Genomic DNA, 16,931 nt, shown 5'->3' with positions numbered 1-16,931 from the left:
ATATATATATATATATATATATATATATATATGCCACCCCAGAAAAAATCCCTGCCCCCCTCTTGCCACCCCATAAATATTTTTCTAGATCCGCCCCTGCAAACTCTGATGCGGACCATAAAAGCTAACAATGATTCATCGGTTCGGTTGAACTCTGATGCGGTTTGAATGCATGTGTGAATGTTTCAGTCTGTTTTTGTGTGCTATTGTGTTTAATTCAGTCTTTATCAAAGATCGTAGCTTACTCTTGTTTTCCCTCACCAGATCAATAGTAGTCTGACTCAAACCGTGAATAACATCATAAGTCGGTACGGAAATAGCAGCCGCAGGTCTGACATAATCATGGATAACATCCAGCATTATGTGAGTTTCTCCACCATCACTTCTGTCCTAGCTAAAGTAAAAGACGCCTGGTTGATATTTGTTTTTATTCTGGCTCACAGACCAACTGCTGCGGAATAAATGGACCGGACGACTGGCTCAAGAACTCCTTCATTCAAACTCTGAACCTGACGAGTCTGAACGTGCTGCCGTGTTCCTGTTTTCTGTCCTTTCAGCCTAGCATAAACTCGTCCTGGTGCTTGGAAACCAATAACACCAATGAACCGGTGTCTGGAACAGGAAATGGGATTTTTAATGAGGTACAGTCGACTAAAACAAACAGCAGAAATCTGGATCCCTAGACGCGTTGCAGCGTGACGCCGCAGCCCCCTGCTAGAGGGCAAAAAGCTGCTAACGTCTGATACATAAAAGAAAAAGAGACGCAGTGTTTTCGTCAGGAAAGTTTTAATTAAGAAAAAATTGCTAGGGAGAGGTAAGTAGGTCAGTTATGCTAGCTTGGCTTTGACAACCTTAACATGTAGATATGTTGTGGAATTTGGTGTTTTGGTTCAGTTAAAAAAAAGCGTCCCTCACACCAACTCTGACAAATGGTCAGTAGAGCAGGGCTTCAAATTAGCTAATCAACCACTGCTGTGCTAGCTTAGCTAATAGCAGCAGTAGCTAATCTATCACAGCAATCACTTATTAATAATCACAAAATAAACATAAAACTGTAATGTACTGAATGTTCTGCTCTTTGTGTGGAAAATGTTTGCATATTTTTTGGTGTTGAATCCTGACGCATAGAGTGGCATTGTCAGTCAGTTGCTATGACAACGAGTCTGCATGAAGGGTGGCCGACACAGTGAGCGAGAAAAAAGAGTAGGAATGGTTTCGAGTTGTTGTTTAACAGGTTTTCTGCGTTGTTTTCCCCTTTGCTGTGGCGCACTGCACTGAATTAACAATAGATCTCCAGATTTCATTTAGTTATATGTTCTACCGCAGCAGCGCCTGGAACGCAAAAGAATCAGCTTTTTGCACTCCAGTGTTGCGCTAATGCGCAAAATTTCCAGATGTAAACAACATGCAACACGCCTACACTGAGAATATTCACCTCATAATGAGCTGGTTCAATGAAACGATGTGTTTAATGTCGCAGGGCTGCGGTCAGAAGATCAACCAATGGCTGCAGGAGAACTTCATAACCATCGTTGCCATGGCTGCATTCCTCATTTTAATACAGGTAAGAATAATCTGAAAGATTTAACCTCCACTCATTCCTCTTTCACTAGGAATAAAACCAGGAGGGAGTATAAAAACTACAAATGCCGGTAGATATAGTTTCCTCTCATTCTAAGGTTCCTATTATCAGTAATTAGATACCATCTAGTGGTCGGAGTCTGAACTACACCTGGTTTATTAAAGAGGAAACATGCAGCAGGCCGATTAACTCAGTAATTAATCTTAACCCTTAATTAGATTCTGCAGTAAAATATACATTTAGTGTAGAAGACTGTGTGCGTCTAGCTTGTGCTAATTTCAGATTTCTCCTCAGTTGAATCTTCCTCGGTCAGAAGGAATAGGCCAACTCCACCGGTGCAGCTTTGAAGTTTTATTGATAGAATAATAGGAAGCACATGGGAGATGATGGGACAGATGATGACGTAGAGATAGGAACGATGTAGTTGTATTCGGTTTTATATGTATATGTGTGGGTGTATAGATGTGTGTGTGTATATGTGTGTGGTTATCTGAAACAGGAGAAACAATAAAGATGCATATTAATAGCCATGCGGGCAAAGCGGCTACACATACATGCAGGATGAAAATGGCCTGTAGTAACACAGAAATCCAATAGAGGGCATCATAACACCACACATGGATTATCGGTAAAATGCAATAAACATACAAATGACAAAAAACCGTCAGAAATATGAATTAACGGCAAATCTCCTCATATGCTACTACAATGGTGATATATATCTGGCAAAGAATAGCATAGAACTTGAGTTATTACAAGTAATAGCTTGCATTATCGGTAGCCAGAGAAAAGACAAGGCTAATTTCACCTCGTGGGCTAATAACTGACATAAACCCAAATATCGGGCAGAAAAATGTATACTTGCATAATAAAAACGCACACAGGTCTCATACACACGGGATTAAAGAAAGATTGATGGTGGAGGCTATCCGTTGATGGATTTTTATGCCACCGAGCCACACAGAAGCACAGAAAATAACTTGCTCATCTACGTGAAAGTCGAACTACAAAAAACAAAGATGCATCATGGGTATTGTAGTCCTAGAACAAACAGGTGGACTTTTAACATTTAGGCTGAGAAATGTCTTCTATATATCATACATCAAAATAGAGAACATGTGATCAAAATTATAAAATTTATTTCTAATTTGAAATTGATAGCTTTTAGTGACTCTTGCAACTAAGCAATGGAAATTAGCAAAATGTAGGTATGTTTGTAGAAATAGGAAATTGTGAGTCTATATTTTCATTATGACATACATAAAATTAAAATATGAATATTGATTAATTAACATGAGTACATATGGTAATAGAATATTCATCGTGAAACGGGATGGAAGCACATTTCCACCATGAAAAAGTCATAAAGTCATAATTACAGGAAGTCATAATTTCAAAAAATAAAAATAATGATTTCAGATTCTAAAGTTTTAGAGTAATAGATATTAGAACAAACATTATGAGATAGAAAGTCATGCTGTTAGCTCCAGTATCATAATCATGACTTTAAAATTCATCAAAATTATGATATGAAATATTCTATCTCATAGTGACTTTAAAACTTGTAACTATGAATTCCTGATGGTTTTATTTTTCCTGGCTTGAACACCAATTCAAGCACATATGTTGAAATTCAATATTTATAACTTTTTATTTTTTTAGGTTTATAGAATAATGACAAAAAGCAAAACCTGTTCAAAAACATATATTTTGTCTCAGTTATAAAGTCTAGTTTGAACAAAAACAGCATCAATAAAATGATCAATGTACTGATTGAACTGTTTCATTACTTTAATTCCTGCTGGATCTAATTCTCATCATAACTAAATTTACACTAATGGTGGATGAGATGTTTGTATTTTAATCTCTAATTTAACTTCAAATAGACAGCAAAACCACAAGTAATATAATGTTTTGTACAATTTAATATAATTTCAGTCATTAAGTTTTTAAAAATGGATTTCTGCATTTCAGTTGTAATTACTGTGGCTGCCTGAAGGGGGTGCTAACGGCCCTTTGCTCTGCAGATCTTTGACCTTTTCATCGCTGGGTCTCTGTTCCGCATGTTTGGACAAAAAGACGCTTTAAAGAAAAACAAGCGGCTCGTTGGTGAAGATGACGCCGACTCAGACTCAGACTCCGAGCCCGACCCGGACGGCGGAGAGCAGAACTACGCCTTCATGGACCCGGATGAAGGTGCTCCAGAACCAAACTACATGACAGCTGGAGACGCCAACAACATGGCTGACCAGTACAACCAGAACCAGAACCAGGAGTATCAGGAGCCATTTCATTACAACCAGAACCAGAACCAGGGGTACATGCCAGCTGGAGATGCCAACAACATGATTTATGACCAGTACAACCACAACCAGGGCTTCCAGGACCAGAACTTCCAGGAGCCACTTCATTTCAACCAGAACCAGGGTTACCATGGCTACCAGGTGGCTAGTCAGCGTTATTAAACACCGATACAATGTTGTAAACATTTTCTATTTTGAATAAAAACTTTTTTTTCACCTCTAAAATGTTTCTATTTTTTAAAAGTTTTCCTGTACTTAACTAGTGTGGCTGCTTGAGGAGTTTTAAGAGAAAATACTATTTTCTCCTTCAAAAATCTGCGCCGTGTTTCAGGTTAATAAAGCTGCGACTGAATGAATCAGAAACGTTCCTTTGGAAAACAGAACCGTAGCGCTGTTTTTATCTCCGTTTATAACCAAACTATCGCCTTGCCATCGTCGGCCATGTTTGTTTACTCTGAATTCACGTTTGATCTCGAGAGATTTTGCGAGATTTCCCGTCTGACATCTGAAGGTTGGTTATTGAAATCTGTTCGTGTATTTTCTCTGATTTTGAAAATAACCCAACAGTTTTAAAATCCTGTGGTGTGAACCAGGCATTAGCAGTGAGCTGTAGCGTTTGCTTTTATTGTTAAAAATTATACTTGCACTGGTGTAAATTTGAAATTGACTAGATGAAAATATGTTTCATATTAGACCATGTTGTTGAAATAAAGTGTCACATATTAATATTTATGTTTCCTAAATTTTTAACTCATTGTTGATCATTATTCTAAGAAATCAGTAACATTATGGCTGTCTTTATATAGATCAGTGTTGTTAATAATTAGTAGCAAATAATTAAAGGCAAATTGAGCAAATTTGTTATTTAAAAAGTGTTTCCATATCCAGGAAGAAGCAGCAGAACTGTTCAGAACCAGAAGTTGAAAATCAGCCTTGGGATTAAATGTGACCAACAGACTTTTGTTTATCTTAATTGTATTAAATATTAAATGATTTATTCAGTATTCAATAAATAGAAAAACATTTTCAGTCATCTTGTAGAAAAGTTACAAAAATACATAAATGATTACAACAAACTCAACAGCACCCCACAGAGACGGCGCAGAAAATCTCAACAGTTAAACAATTAAAAAAAAATAGTTTAATACAGTAAAGGAAAGAAGGGAAAACGTGACTCCATAAAATAACAAAGATGGATAATCCAGAAGAGGAATAAACATTAATTCAAGCTTCTCTTTATGAGTGCAAACAGAAAATTAGACATGTCCATCCATTTCTTAGAGCCTTCTGCCGTTGGGCCAGGAGGGGGCGCTGTGCCTCTCCAGCTGCCAGCGGGCGAGAGGCAGGGTCACCTGGACAGGTGGCCAGTCAGATCATTTAAATTGATACTCAGATGTGAGTGAATTTACAGGATTTCTGTTTGGAGGAGCGTCGATCAGTCCAGCTGACCTGAAGGATCCTGAGGAGCCAATAAATTATCCTGAGGAATTCAATCGTCTGCGTTCAGAGAGCAGAACCGGTGTTCTGCTCCACTACCGCCTTCACCTGCTTCCTCCAGCAGGTGATGCACTGCATCAGATTCACCAGGACGTTGGAGAGGTTCTGGTGGCCCGGGACCAGGGCAGGACCGCTGGTGGACGACGGGACGGGACAGGGGTCCACACTCTGAAACCAATCAGTCAATCAACCAATCAATCATCTGCTTCTACTTACAAAATCTATGAAAAAACACCTTATTCCTTCCTCCGTTTCTAATTCGATCCTTCCCTTCTTTTCTATAGTTTCTCCTCCAATCAGCTCGCAGGAACTCACCAGGTGTTGCAGCAGCTCTCCGTTGAACGTCATCATATTTTTTGCCAAAGTTTCCGTTGTGTTACGTTTGTTTTCGTCAACGTAACGTTGGATATCCACTGTGCAGGTTTGCTTCTGACAGAGTCTGTCGGCCAACTGCAATGAAAACATTTTATTGAAAATTCATAGAAAACCTGAATGACTCAAAACTAGTGGTGGATACACTTCTGCTAACACGCTAATAGTGATGCTAACTATTCATTTAGCAATTTTTGCTAACTGAAAACTTTTAACGCAGTTAGATTCCCCTAAATTAATCTGTGAACTTTCAACTGAATACATTTCAACTTCTGGTTTGAAGTTTTAGTCTCTGTTAGCAGATCTAATGTCAATGACTAGCATAACCATTCAGTTAGCAGTTAGCACCGCCTAAAGTTCTCCTAGCTGTCTTGTTGATGTCAGAGGTCAAATCACTGCTTCCAACACCGTCTCTGAATGCGTAGCATCATGCTGGACCTTGAAGAAGACGAGCTACAGCAGCAGACGACCTCACCGCTAGCAACAGCAAACTGAGGCTAATATTCACACAGTCACTGAAACTGCAGATTGTAAACATGTTGCCTGGCCCAATAATTCAGGAATTGGTGAACGAATGGATTCATCCTGGTCCAGGCTGGTAGAGGAGGTATAATGCTATGGGAGAAGCCAGGACACTGACTCAGCATTTTTTGTGGCCTAGCTGAGCCTGCTGTTGGCCATCTACATCCCTTCATGACCACAGAGTACTGTTCCTCTGGTAACCACGCTAAATGACACTACATGAAGCCGGTTGGTCATGAATTTGAAACTACAAAGCAGAAACCAACTTCAGCACCCTCTGACAGATTGGCGCCAAAGAGAAGTTTCCAGATTTATTATTTTCTTATTGTTTCATCCTAAAAAAACCACAACTAAGAAATGACAAAAAGCAGATCTCGGGGCCGGGGGGCAAAGAGCAAACATATAAATTGTGGCAAGAACTCAGAGAAGCAAAGATAGTTTGGACATCTGGTTGTTGTTTGTTGACACCAAAGTGCGTCACAATCAAATAATTATCATCTTTGTAGCTAATCATTTTTCACTTTCTCAGCAGCCAATAGAGGAATCGTGTCCTCTGCTAAACCAGGGATGTCTTATGATAACCGACACATTTACAGGAAATCCTGGCATGAAGGCGAGACGGAGCCCCGAATCCAGCGCCTGTTTCCAGCTCACCTTGCTCCAGAGGACCGGAGTCTCTTCACACTCCAGAGACTGCAGGCCTTTAAAGTGTTTCTGTGAAAAACACAACAGAATGAAACAGAGTGAGATTAAAACCACCGGCGAGTTTCTGCTGGACGGAGACCAGAGATGGAGCCTCACCGACTCGTTCAGCAAGCGGCTGTAATTCTGCAGCTCCGCATCCAGGCTCCCGGCTAGGCTTCGCACGTCAGCGTTCACTGACGACGTCCAGCTCATTGGCATCGCCGTTACAAGCTCCGCCCACAAGCCCAGGTACAGGAAGCAAACGAGACGGCAAGTCACTGCAAGAGAAGCAGCCTTAGTTAGGCCTCCCAGAAACAAGATGCTAGCTGCTGCGCACAGAGAGAGGAGCTGCGTAAACACCTCCAAATTGTGCAGACAAGGCTAGGCTGGCTGCTAAAAAACTAACAGAAGTTGTGTACCTGTTTATGACATCATAGCTAGGAGAAAACAAACATCCTGAAAAAACTGTCAACTTGGTCGACGGGCGAGGAGCCCGTTATAACCGCGTACAATTCATTACAGCTGGAATTATTAATCTGGCTAATTGATTATTAGAATAATTGTCAGCTAAATTAGTGATTGAATAATCAGATTCAAGAAAAGGCAGTTAGTGACAGAACAACACAAGAAGCCAAAACTGAACAAAAATATAAACATTTTACATTTATGATAAAAAATAAACCTCCAGTAGTTTCAGCTTCATCTGGTTCAGATTCAGTAAAAAAACTAAACTATTAAGCATCTTTTTTTTTTTTTAAAATCCAACTATGATCCAGTTAATCAAAATGAGCAGCGGGTCGGTCCGACATGCTTCAGGCTTTTTATTTAAAGGAATGTTGTTATAACATGTTTAGTTTATTATTTATGCTGTAAATAATGCAGATATAGCAGCTTCTGATAAACTGAATTTTCTCTATTTTCATGTTTCTGTTGATATTTTTGTGTATATTTCTTTTATTTTAACTAAATCTGTCCAAAATTTTTATGCTGTTTTTAACGTTTTTGATTGTCTGTAGAAAACAACAAAAAGTCTTAAAAATTGTTTTTTGTTTGTTTTTTATACCTTAAAATGAAATAAATAAATCCTGAACCTTTTTGCACCTGAATTTAAAATATTCTACATTAATGCATTTTTTGTGTTTAAACATGTAAAATTCACAGTCGGTGGTTTTTTGGGTGTCGTGTTTCGGGCTGGAAGCTGCTGAGCATTAAGACCAGATGCTGGAATGTTTCTGGGTTCTTCTGGGCCAGGCGCTGCAGTGACTCATGGAAACATTACAGTAACTCAGAGATCGATTCCCACCGGAACCGACCAGTTGCTGCTGAAAACATCCATCACTCTGGATCGGCTGCTTCTGCCTGAAACGGCTCCACAACATGACGCCATCCGTTTCCAGCTGCATCCAATAAGTCAGAGAGCATCAAAAAAATATGTTTGTTCTGTCATTTAACTCCAAAGTGAAACAAGTTTTATGGAAACTGTTCCACCCAGACTGATTCACAGGAATCCAATTCTTCACTTTGGAAGAATGTTCATGATTTTCTCACAATAATAATTGTTTAAAAAAAAAATATATATATATATATATATATATATATGTTCTGCTGAGGTTCAGCTGAGGTTCTGGAAGTCCAGTTAGTTCTGATATCGCTCATCTTCCTCTCAACAACACACCATAAATTCACTATTCAGGTTTTGCTTCATAGGCTACAGTGATTCCTGCTGCTTGTGCACCTTTTCTACCAAGTTTTTCCTTCCACTAAACTTTCTAATAACAACAGTCATGAACATTCATAAAAACTCCTTCATGTTTACGGCAGATGTCATGTCACTTTTATGCACAAACCAAATAAAGTGTTACCACATTTTATTTTTTATTTTAATATTTTAAACAGTTTTTTATGGAAATAAATAAACAAAAAGGTTTTAATTTCCTTGTTAGAAAATAAAGTTAAAATCTTGTGATATTTCAGTTCAGTTATGTCTATTAATTGTTTTTTTTGTTTGTTTTTTACCAAATATAATTCATAAACATCTCAACAGAAAACAAAATTATTAAAAACAAACAACTAAAGACATAAAGACACATAGAAACATTAAAAGTATTAAAAAATAGTAAGGAAGAAGACGATGGTAGAAATTTAAACATAAATTTAGATTTTCATTCATGACCCCAAAATGTTTATTTTTGTCAAATTATGAAAAAAGAAATGTAATAAGATGCTAATAATTTATTTTAATTTGTTTAAGAACTTGCTGCTGCAGAAATGAAACTAATTTAACTTCCAGAAAATTCAGAAACGAAATCGTTTTAGTCTCATAAAATAACATTATTTTCCTCTGATCTATTCTGACTTCATTAATCAGAAAACGTTTCTACAGAAACCAGATCAAATCTGGACATGAAGAGGCAGAAAGAACTGACTTGTTTTCCTCTGTTGGAGGCTGAAGCAGCGGTGAAGATGCAGCGCTCCGGTGTCTCCCTGGCCCTGGTTCTGATCCTGGTCCTGGTTCTGGTCCCGACCCGAGCTGCTGGTGCTGTGGATGCTCCCGGCTGCAGCAGCTCATATTTATCCTCCATCATCGCAGCTCGTTCTTCGGAAGCCTCCTGCCATCTTCTCAGAAGCTTTGACATCAGAGTTGGAAAGTTTTGCATGTTTCCTCACATGATGGGATGCAGGAATTCACACCTTCCTGCTTTTTCACATTTCACAGAAATGCTCATCACTTTCTCTGACTCACTCCGGGACCAACATGTCAGCAGACGTCCGAGGAACTCAGCAGAAACTCAACATCTGCAATAAACCATTTTTACTGTTAGAACATCAACTTTGATCTCATTCACCACAAACAACACATGCTGCCAAGTATTATTGTGGTAAATAACGCCTCCACGTTGATGAAAACGTTCTCGCTCCATTGTCAGATTATTTCATGGGGGAAAATGTTTTGTTATAAATGAATTTATTTGTAAATTTTCATCCATATTAAGAAATTATTTATTCACTTGGTGCTGAAAAGTTCCTCATACGTTTGTTTTTCTCATTACAGGTGAACTCAGATTGTCGCACCAGAAACTAAACTATAGCACTTGTTTTTACATTTAGTGTTTTTACAGTTTGTGTTTTTACATTTAGTGTTTTTACATTTAGTGTTTTTACAGTTTGTGTTTTTACAGTTTGTGTTTTTACAGTGTTTATGTTTTACATCCTCAGATAAGAGACGACAGGACTTCAGGGTCAGGGTATTTTGGCTGCATGCTGACCTTTGACCTCCAGCTTGAGGGATTTTGAATATAAAATGAATTTAAATGTTTCTGCTCTAATTTGATGGAGAATGATTCAGGGTTTCCTGCGTCCCGGTCCGGTCCTGCTGAACTCTGACTCATTCGTCAGTCGACTCTTCCTGCCTCCTTTTATTGATCTGGACCTCTAGAACCCAGCCGTCCTGCAGCCAGTCAGCACAGTTTCATTTTTCCTCCAACGGTGATGAAATGCTGCATCATCCCTACGCGTTACCCTGCCCACATTCCCAGGAAGGCGGAGAGATTCCTCTGTCGTAAACGCTCCATGTGTTGAAGCTTGTCCTGCTGTGAGCCGCCGGCCTGCAGCAGGACAAGACGAGTCCTGCTGCAGGCCGGCGGCTCACTGCAGCCACAAAACAACCACACACATGACAAGCAGCAAATGATTCACCAGAAAGTCAGTTAACTATAAATTTACATAATCTAAAGTTTTAGCTGCCAAACTGTGACACAAACGTCTGCAGTCAGAATCCAGATCAGAACGAAACAAACGGAGCGTTTTATTTCTCTTTACAGTAGACACTTTTATTGTCTTTACATCAGATGCAGATGACCTGTTCTGTGTGTAAAGTTGCATCTGTAAGGGTGGTTGGTTGATGCTTAGTTATTTATAGGTGTTAAATATACATAGAAACAGAAAGTCACTGGTGTGCAAAATTAATCAAGATAAATTCAAACTGGACGACATATCTGCTGCCTTTACAAACACAAATAATGCAGAAGTCAAATAATATCTTAAAATTTGAAAATCACAAAAAAATGTATCCAAATATAAAAACATGAACCTTGCAACCTGTAACAGATCGAGATATTTTGTAAAGAGAATGAGAGAAAACTTTGCATCATCAACTTTTTGCTCTTTTTGAGACATTAAAGATTTAATTTAAATATTTGAAAAACAAAACGTTCGAACAGAAATGAAAGGATTGGTTTATTCCTAATATCATCAAACTAGAACAGATGAAACAAACATTCGTGTCTTTGCTAACTAGCTTAGCATGACATGTTTGGTAACACCAAAGTCTTGTTTTCTGTACTTTATCAAACCTCTAGAGCAGGAAGTCAAACTCCAGTGCTCTGCTGTCCTGCAGTTTTTAGATGTGCCTCATGTACAAAACACTGGAATCAAATGGCTTCATCTCCTCCTCTGGTGTAGATCAGCTCTCCAGAGCCTTAACGACCTGATTATTCTGTTCAGCTGCTGCAGCAGAGTCTAAAAGCTGCAGGGCGGCGGCCTGGACTGGAGTTTGACACCTGTGGTCTAGATCAGCGTTTTCCAACCCCGGTCCTCCAGGCTCACTGACCTGCATGTTTTAGATGTTCCCCTGCTTCAACACACCCCATTCAGATGATTGCAATTCAGCAAAACCCTGTTAATCAGCCATCAGTTGAAATCATGTGTGCTGAAGCAGGGGAACATCTAAAACATGCAGGTCAGTGAGCCTCGAGGACCAGGGTTGGGAAACGCTGATCTAGATTCTCTTCCTGATTTCCTCTGATTCTTGTAACACTCTGGTATCAGTTTTCTTGCATGGCACATGTCCAACAGCAACTTTTACCCACTGTTGCCTTAATGTTATCAGTTCCAGTTCCAGTTCTCTCTACTAATTAATTTTGGGTCTTCAGCCTCCACTCGGTCGATGACGTCACCAAATTAATTCAAAACTCAGATCTTCAGCCTGTCTTGAAACAACAGTTGCTGCCCAACTTCATTTTCATCTCCAGCAATAATTAAATGACCGATTCCCACCTGGTTTCCGTCCACCGTACCGAATCAGCACTTCTTAGAGTTACAGTGACCTCCTCTTGCTGCTGACTCTGGTTTATTATCCAAACTCTGACTGCAGCCTCTCATACAATCTCTCATAACATCCTACTTGACATTAAATCCTGTCTTGGTATTTGAGTTCACCTCTGAACTGGTTTCAGCCGTTCCTCTCGGTCTGCTCCCGGTACCTCAGGTGTTCCTCAGGGCTCTGCTATGTGGATGACTCGCTTCACCTCTCAACCAAACCAGATTCTATGCTTCTACTTTCATCCCTCACTGATTGCCTTCTTGAAATAAAACACTGGTTCACTCTTAACTTTCTTAAATTGCAATAAAACTGAATTTTTCTTAATTGGTACTTAATCAATGCTAAGTTAACCTAATAGCTCCTCCACTTTTCCCTCCGTCAGGTTAAGCAGGTGTCGCCCTCTCCTTTGTAATATCTCTTGAATTGTTTGTCGTCTCCGTCCTTCTCAGTCCACTGCTGTTCTGGTCCACAGTCTGGTCACTTTAGATTCCTGTAATTCTCTTTGGTCTGCCACAGAAAACTCTCCACAAATTACAATTAGTACAAATATCATCACACGGACCGATTCAATCTCTCACATCCCACCTGATCTCCGTAACATCGACTCTGTGCCACACTTCAAGTCGATAATCAAACCCATCGCTTTCAACACTCCTTGATTGCAATTGCATTCTTTTTAAATCTTGTTTTGTACTTAATTTTTACTATGTATTTCAATTTTGTGTTTGTTTTTATGTTAAACCTTGAGTGTCAAGAAAGGTGCCTACAAATAAAATGTATTATTACAAATCTTTAATATTCTGCTAATGTTGCAAAAAACATTTCAATACTGCTGTGTTTCTATTACATAAAAATTAAAAGAAAATCAGGCCTGAATAAACTTTTTCATTCCACAAGACATTAAAAACCAGCGGATGTAAACATGAGACGTTTTCATAAATCATCATCATCTGTCATTATCATTGTTCTTCATTCTGCTGCTCTGACTGGTTTCTAAACCACACACACACACACACACACACACACACACACACGGCGCTGCTGAGCGGTTGTTGTAATGGTGAATTGCATTAAGCATATTGACACTCAGATCCTCTGATTCTCGGGGTTGGGGAAATTAACACAAAGACATCAATAATGGCCGGATTAGTGATAAATTTCTTCTTACTTTCATGACTCAGATTGAATTTATCTGGAGCTTTCTTGCAGAATGCATGTTACCGTAAATGTCTGACATGTTTGATTTCACCGGCAGGTCGGTGGCAGGTCTCTGCAGCACCTGGCAGGTGGAGCTTAGGCCACTTCTGGGCCTGGGAGTCGGTCGCTGTGATGAAAGGTTTCCTTTTGAAAAACATTCAGAAATTCCTCTGAGTTTTTATGATGAATTCACTCCCACCACTTTCTCTGGGGTAAATATAAATATTCATGAGCTGATGATCGAATCCAGTAAATCACTGGGGGAAGAAATGCAGGTTTATTACGTTCAAGCTTCCACAAAACAAGGGTAAGAAAAACTTAACAAATTCTGTCAATAAATACAATCAATACAAAACAAGAAATACTTTTTGTTCTGGTTCTTCATCCCCAGAACCAGAACCACCGATCTGGAACAGACGTCCAGAAAACTGCAAAACTGCTGAAACATTGACTCTTTCAAAGTGGACATATAGTATCTATGTCAGGCAGTTTTAACGTGAAATCAGTTTCTTCTGACTAATTACATTACAGATACTTAAAACGTAGTTTTGACTCGACATAGCTACATTTTCTTGATTCTGACTGAAAATGTAAGATCTGCATTCATATTCTGACTAGCAGGAAAAATAATTCAATCAATACAATCAATGCAAAACAAGAAATACTTTTTGTTCTGGTTCTTCAATTGAGATTATTCAACACAGATTGATTAAGAGCATGTGTGCTAACACATAAATGCTAGCACACATGCTAACATTAGCAGAATGCTACTGCTAGCAAAACAGCCTGGATGTCATATCAATATGTTGTGTGGGTTAATACAACCAAAAACCAAATATTTTTATTTGTTTACTTGTAATTTTGGCAACCCTGAATTTGGAGTAAAAAAAATCTCTGCAAGAAAAAAATGGCGGATTTGTGAAACTGGTTAGCTGGAAGTTCATGACTTTGTTTAGCAAATCTACAACAAAGACTGAAGAGTAGAGTTTAAAAACTGTAACGGGGAATAAACTGGACAGACTGAGACTAAATTCAACGTTACTGCTCACCAAGGCTCCAAGTACAAAACAAAACGTATTTAACATCTGAAAAGGTGCAGATAGCATGCTGCGCCTCCTCTAGATCAAAGTTAAACAACTATTTTGCTGAGAGCTGTCTTTGATAAATAATAAATAAATAATTTTAGTCTGTTTTTCAACTTTCCATCAACATAAAGTTCTTTGCTTGTTTTTGCATCAGTTTGTTGCTGAAATGTGCTTTAAAATAAAAACAGCCATTTTAAGCTGTTTCCTTAAAGTTCTGCTGGTCTAAAGGTCCGACTGGATCCTCTGCAGAACCAAAACTGCACCGACGATTCTGATGATCTGAAAATCTATTTTTACTCCAAACACAGAAACACAGAGGGGAGTGCAGCTGAAGTCTGAGTCACTCAGAAGTGACTGATGAAAAAGAAATGAATTGTTTTTATGAAACACCCTGGAAACTGTCCTGAGAATCAGATTAATGTGCAGCAGCTGAGAACAAATATAGTTTTTGAACTATGGAGCGCCGAGATGTTTGAGTGTCCATGAAAACTGAAAAACTGGATTTTTATTTTATTCCAGCTGCATCAAAACGATGAAGACAGGCATCACCTTCTGCAGCTTCCTGACGTCCAGTGGGGGGAAGCGTAAGAAAACCTGAAATGTTTTTATCCAGTAAAAGTAAAAAATAGCCGTCCAAGAAATTACTCAAGTTAGAGGAAAAAAACTTTTGGTTAAAAGGAAACCGAAGTGCTGAGTAACTGAAAAAAACATCATTTCCTATTAAAGACTTGCATAATCAGACAAACCAAAACATAAAGTTATGAGAAAATGTTGATATTTTAAAAACCAGATTGACAATAATTTATATAAATACATAGAAAACAGCAAAACTCAAGAAATATTTTTTTTTCAAAATTTGTTTCTTTCAATTTAACAAAATCTGCAGGTGTGTCTGATTCTGATGGCGATTGGTTAAAACATACGAGGCGCCGTTTGCATAGTTACACTAAAAAACTAACAGCAAAAGTTTAGTTTATTTAGACTGTCAAAGAAATGTGGGTGTTCATTTTTTAAAGTTATATTTCAGCCATATAGTTCCAGACTAAATATTTAATTCACAAGCTAGATATTTAGTTTAGTTTCAAAACTAAATATTTAGCTCCAAATTAAATATTTATTTTGATAACAAGTATTTAGTAACAAATTAAACATAGTGAAAACTAAACTCAACTAAAACTAAACTTTTGCTGTAAACGTTTTATTTGATTTTACAAATGGTATAAGTCTGTTCTTCATTCAGTGACGTTATTCACTGTGGAGGATCCAGAAGTTTTACTCTACAGTGACGACACTTCATAATGAAATCACTCACCTGAAAGTAAAAAGTATAGCGTTGTAAAAATACTCCTAAAAGTACTTTATTTTGATCTCAAAAACTTACTCTGAATGTAATTGAGTGAATGTAACTAGCAGCAGGTGATCCAGGCCCCGCCCAGAACTCCCAGCATGCTGAGCGGGACCAGCGGCGGCTGCGGCCCCGCTGGTCCCGCAGCAGCAACGGGCAGCAGGTGGACGCCCTGCCCGCTGCCGGTCATGCTGCGGGCGTCCAGCAGGGCGGCCACCGCGGCTCCGCTGGAGTTCAGGTCCCCGCTGGCGGTCAGGTCGAACACGCATGCGTGGTAGTAGACGTCCCGGGTGGGAAGCAGCGCGGCGCAATGAGCCTCCGCGGCGCCGGCGGCCTGCGGCGGCGGGCGCAGCGCGTCCACCCTGTGGGAGGCAGGGCAGCCCCACACGCACAGCTGCAGGTCGTGGTCCGGGTGGAAGGCCTCCAGGACGCCGCGGGGCGAGCGGACGGACAGGCCGAGCGAGCGGCCGCTCTGCCGCACCACCAACAGCGTACCGATGTACGCCGCCCGGATCTCGGCGTGCCGGCCGGGACTGTCGGTCCGCACCGTCAGGACGCGGCGGCCCCGTCGCTCGCCGCTCCACTGAGAGCCGTCGGCGAAGGCAGCGGGAACGTGGTCCAGTTCCGCCTGGTACAGCTGCTGGTCGGTACACTGCCGCCAGCTCTTAAAGATGATGGTGATCTGAGACAGAGAGAGGGCGCAAGGCGGGAAGAAAATTTAGTTTAGCTTAGCTCCAACTTAACTATAAACATTTAGCTAGAGCTAATATTAGCTTAGCTCCAACTTAACCAAACATGTAGCTAGAGCTAATATTATATATAATATAGTATTAGCTCCAACTTAACTAAACATTTAACTAGAGCTAATATTAGCTTAGCTCCAACTCAACCAAACATTTAACTAGAGCTAATATTAGCTTAGCTCCAACTTAACTAAACATTTAAATGTTTAGTTAAGTTGGAGCTAAGCTAATATTAGCTCTAGCTACATGTTTAAACATTAAGCTCTAGCTACTTAACTAAACATTTAGCTAGAGCTAATATTAGCTTAGCTCCAACTTAACTAAACATTTAGCTAGAGCTAATATTAGCTTAGCTCCAACTCAACCAAACATTTAACTAGAGCTAATATTAGCTTAGCTCCAACTTAACTAAACATTTAGCTAGAGCTAATATTAGCTTAGCTCCAACTTAACTAAACATTTAACTAGAGCTAATATTAGCTTAGCTCCAACTTAACTAA

The 16,931-nt window shown here is 39.4% G+C and overlaps 2 protein-coding genes across 4 annotated transcripts in view; one reads left to right on the top strand and one right to left on the bottom strand.

Annotated features, from left to right (window-relative positions):
- Positions 1 to 4,110, top strand: part of LOC106935580 (CD82 antigen) — a 17,668-nt gene extending 13,558 nt beyond the window's left edge. Inside the window, exons 5-9 of one of the 2 annotated variants that reach the window (XM_015016115.1) lie at positions 265 to 363; positions 444 to 641; positions 1,481 to 1,564; positions 3,610 to 3,897; positions 3,982 to 4,110. In XM_015016115.1, the coding sequence (XP_014871601.1) occupies positions 265 to 363; positions 444 to 641; positions 1,481 to 1,564; positions 3,610 to 3,897; positions 3,982 to 4,047 (735 nt within the window). In that variant the 3' untranslated portion in view covers positions 4,048 to 4,110. Of the gene's footprint in view, positions 1 to 264; positions 364 to 443; positions 642 to 1,480; positions 1,565 to 3,609 lie in introns of both variants that reach the window. The other variant, XM_015016114.1, reaches the window with a different exon arrangement.
- Positions 4,111 to 12,949: 8,839 nt separating this feature from the next.
- The window catches only part of hjv (hemojuvelin BMP co-receptor), a 19,045-nt gene continuing 15,063 nt past the window's right edge, over positions 12,950 to 16,931 (bottom strand). Inside the window, exons 4-5 of one of the 2 annotated variants that reach the window (XM_015016113.1) lie at positions 15,725 to 16,370; positions 12,953 to 14,937 (exon numbers count right to left, since the gene is read on the bottom strand). In XM_015016113.1, the coding sequence (XP_014871599.1) occupies positions 15,750 to 16,370 (621 nt within the window). In that variant the 3' untranslated portion in view covers positions 12,953 to 14,937; positions 15,725 to 15,749. Of the gene's footprint in view, positions 16,371 to 16,931 lie in introns of both variants that reach the window. The other variant, XM_015016112.1, reaches the window with a different exon arrangement.

Source organism: Poecilia latipinna, unplaced genomic scaffold, assembly GCF_001443285.1.
Source record: "Poecilia latipinna isolate Pla-1442-1.1 unplaced genomic scaffold, P_latipinna-1.0 Scaffold1981, whole genome shotgun sequence".
NCBI lineage: Eukaryota > Metazoa > Chordata > Actinopteri > Cyprinodontiformes > Poeciliidae > Poecilia > Poecilia latipinna.
Note: the sequence above shows the minus strand (reverse complement) of the source record. Positions and strands in the feature narration are given on the sequence as shown.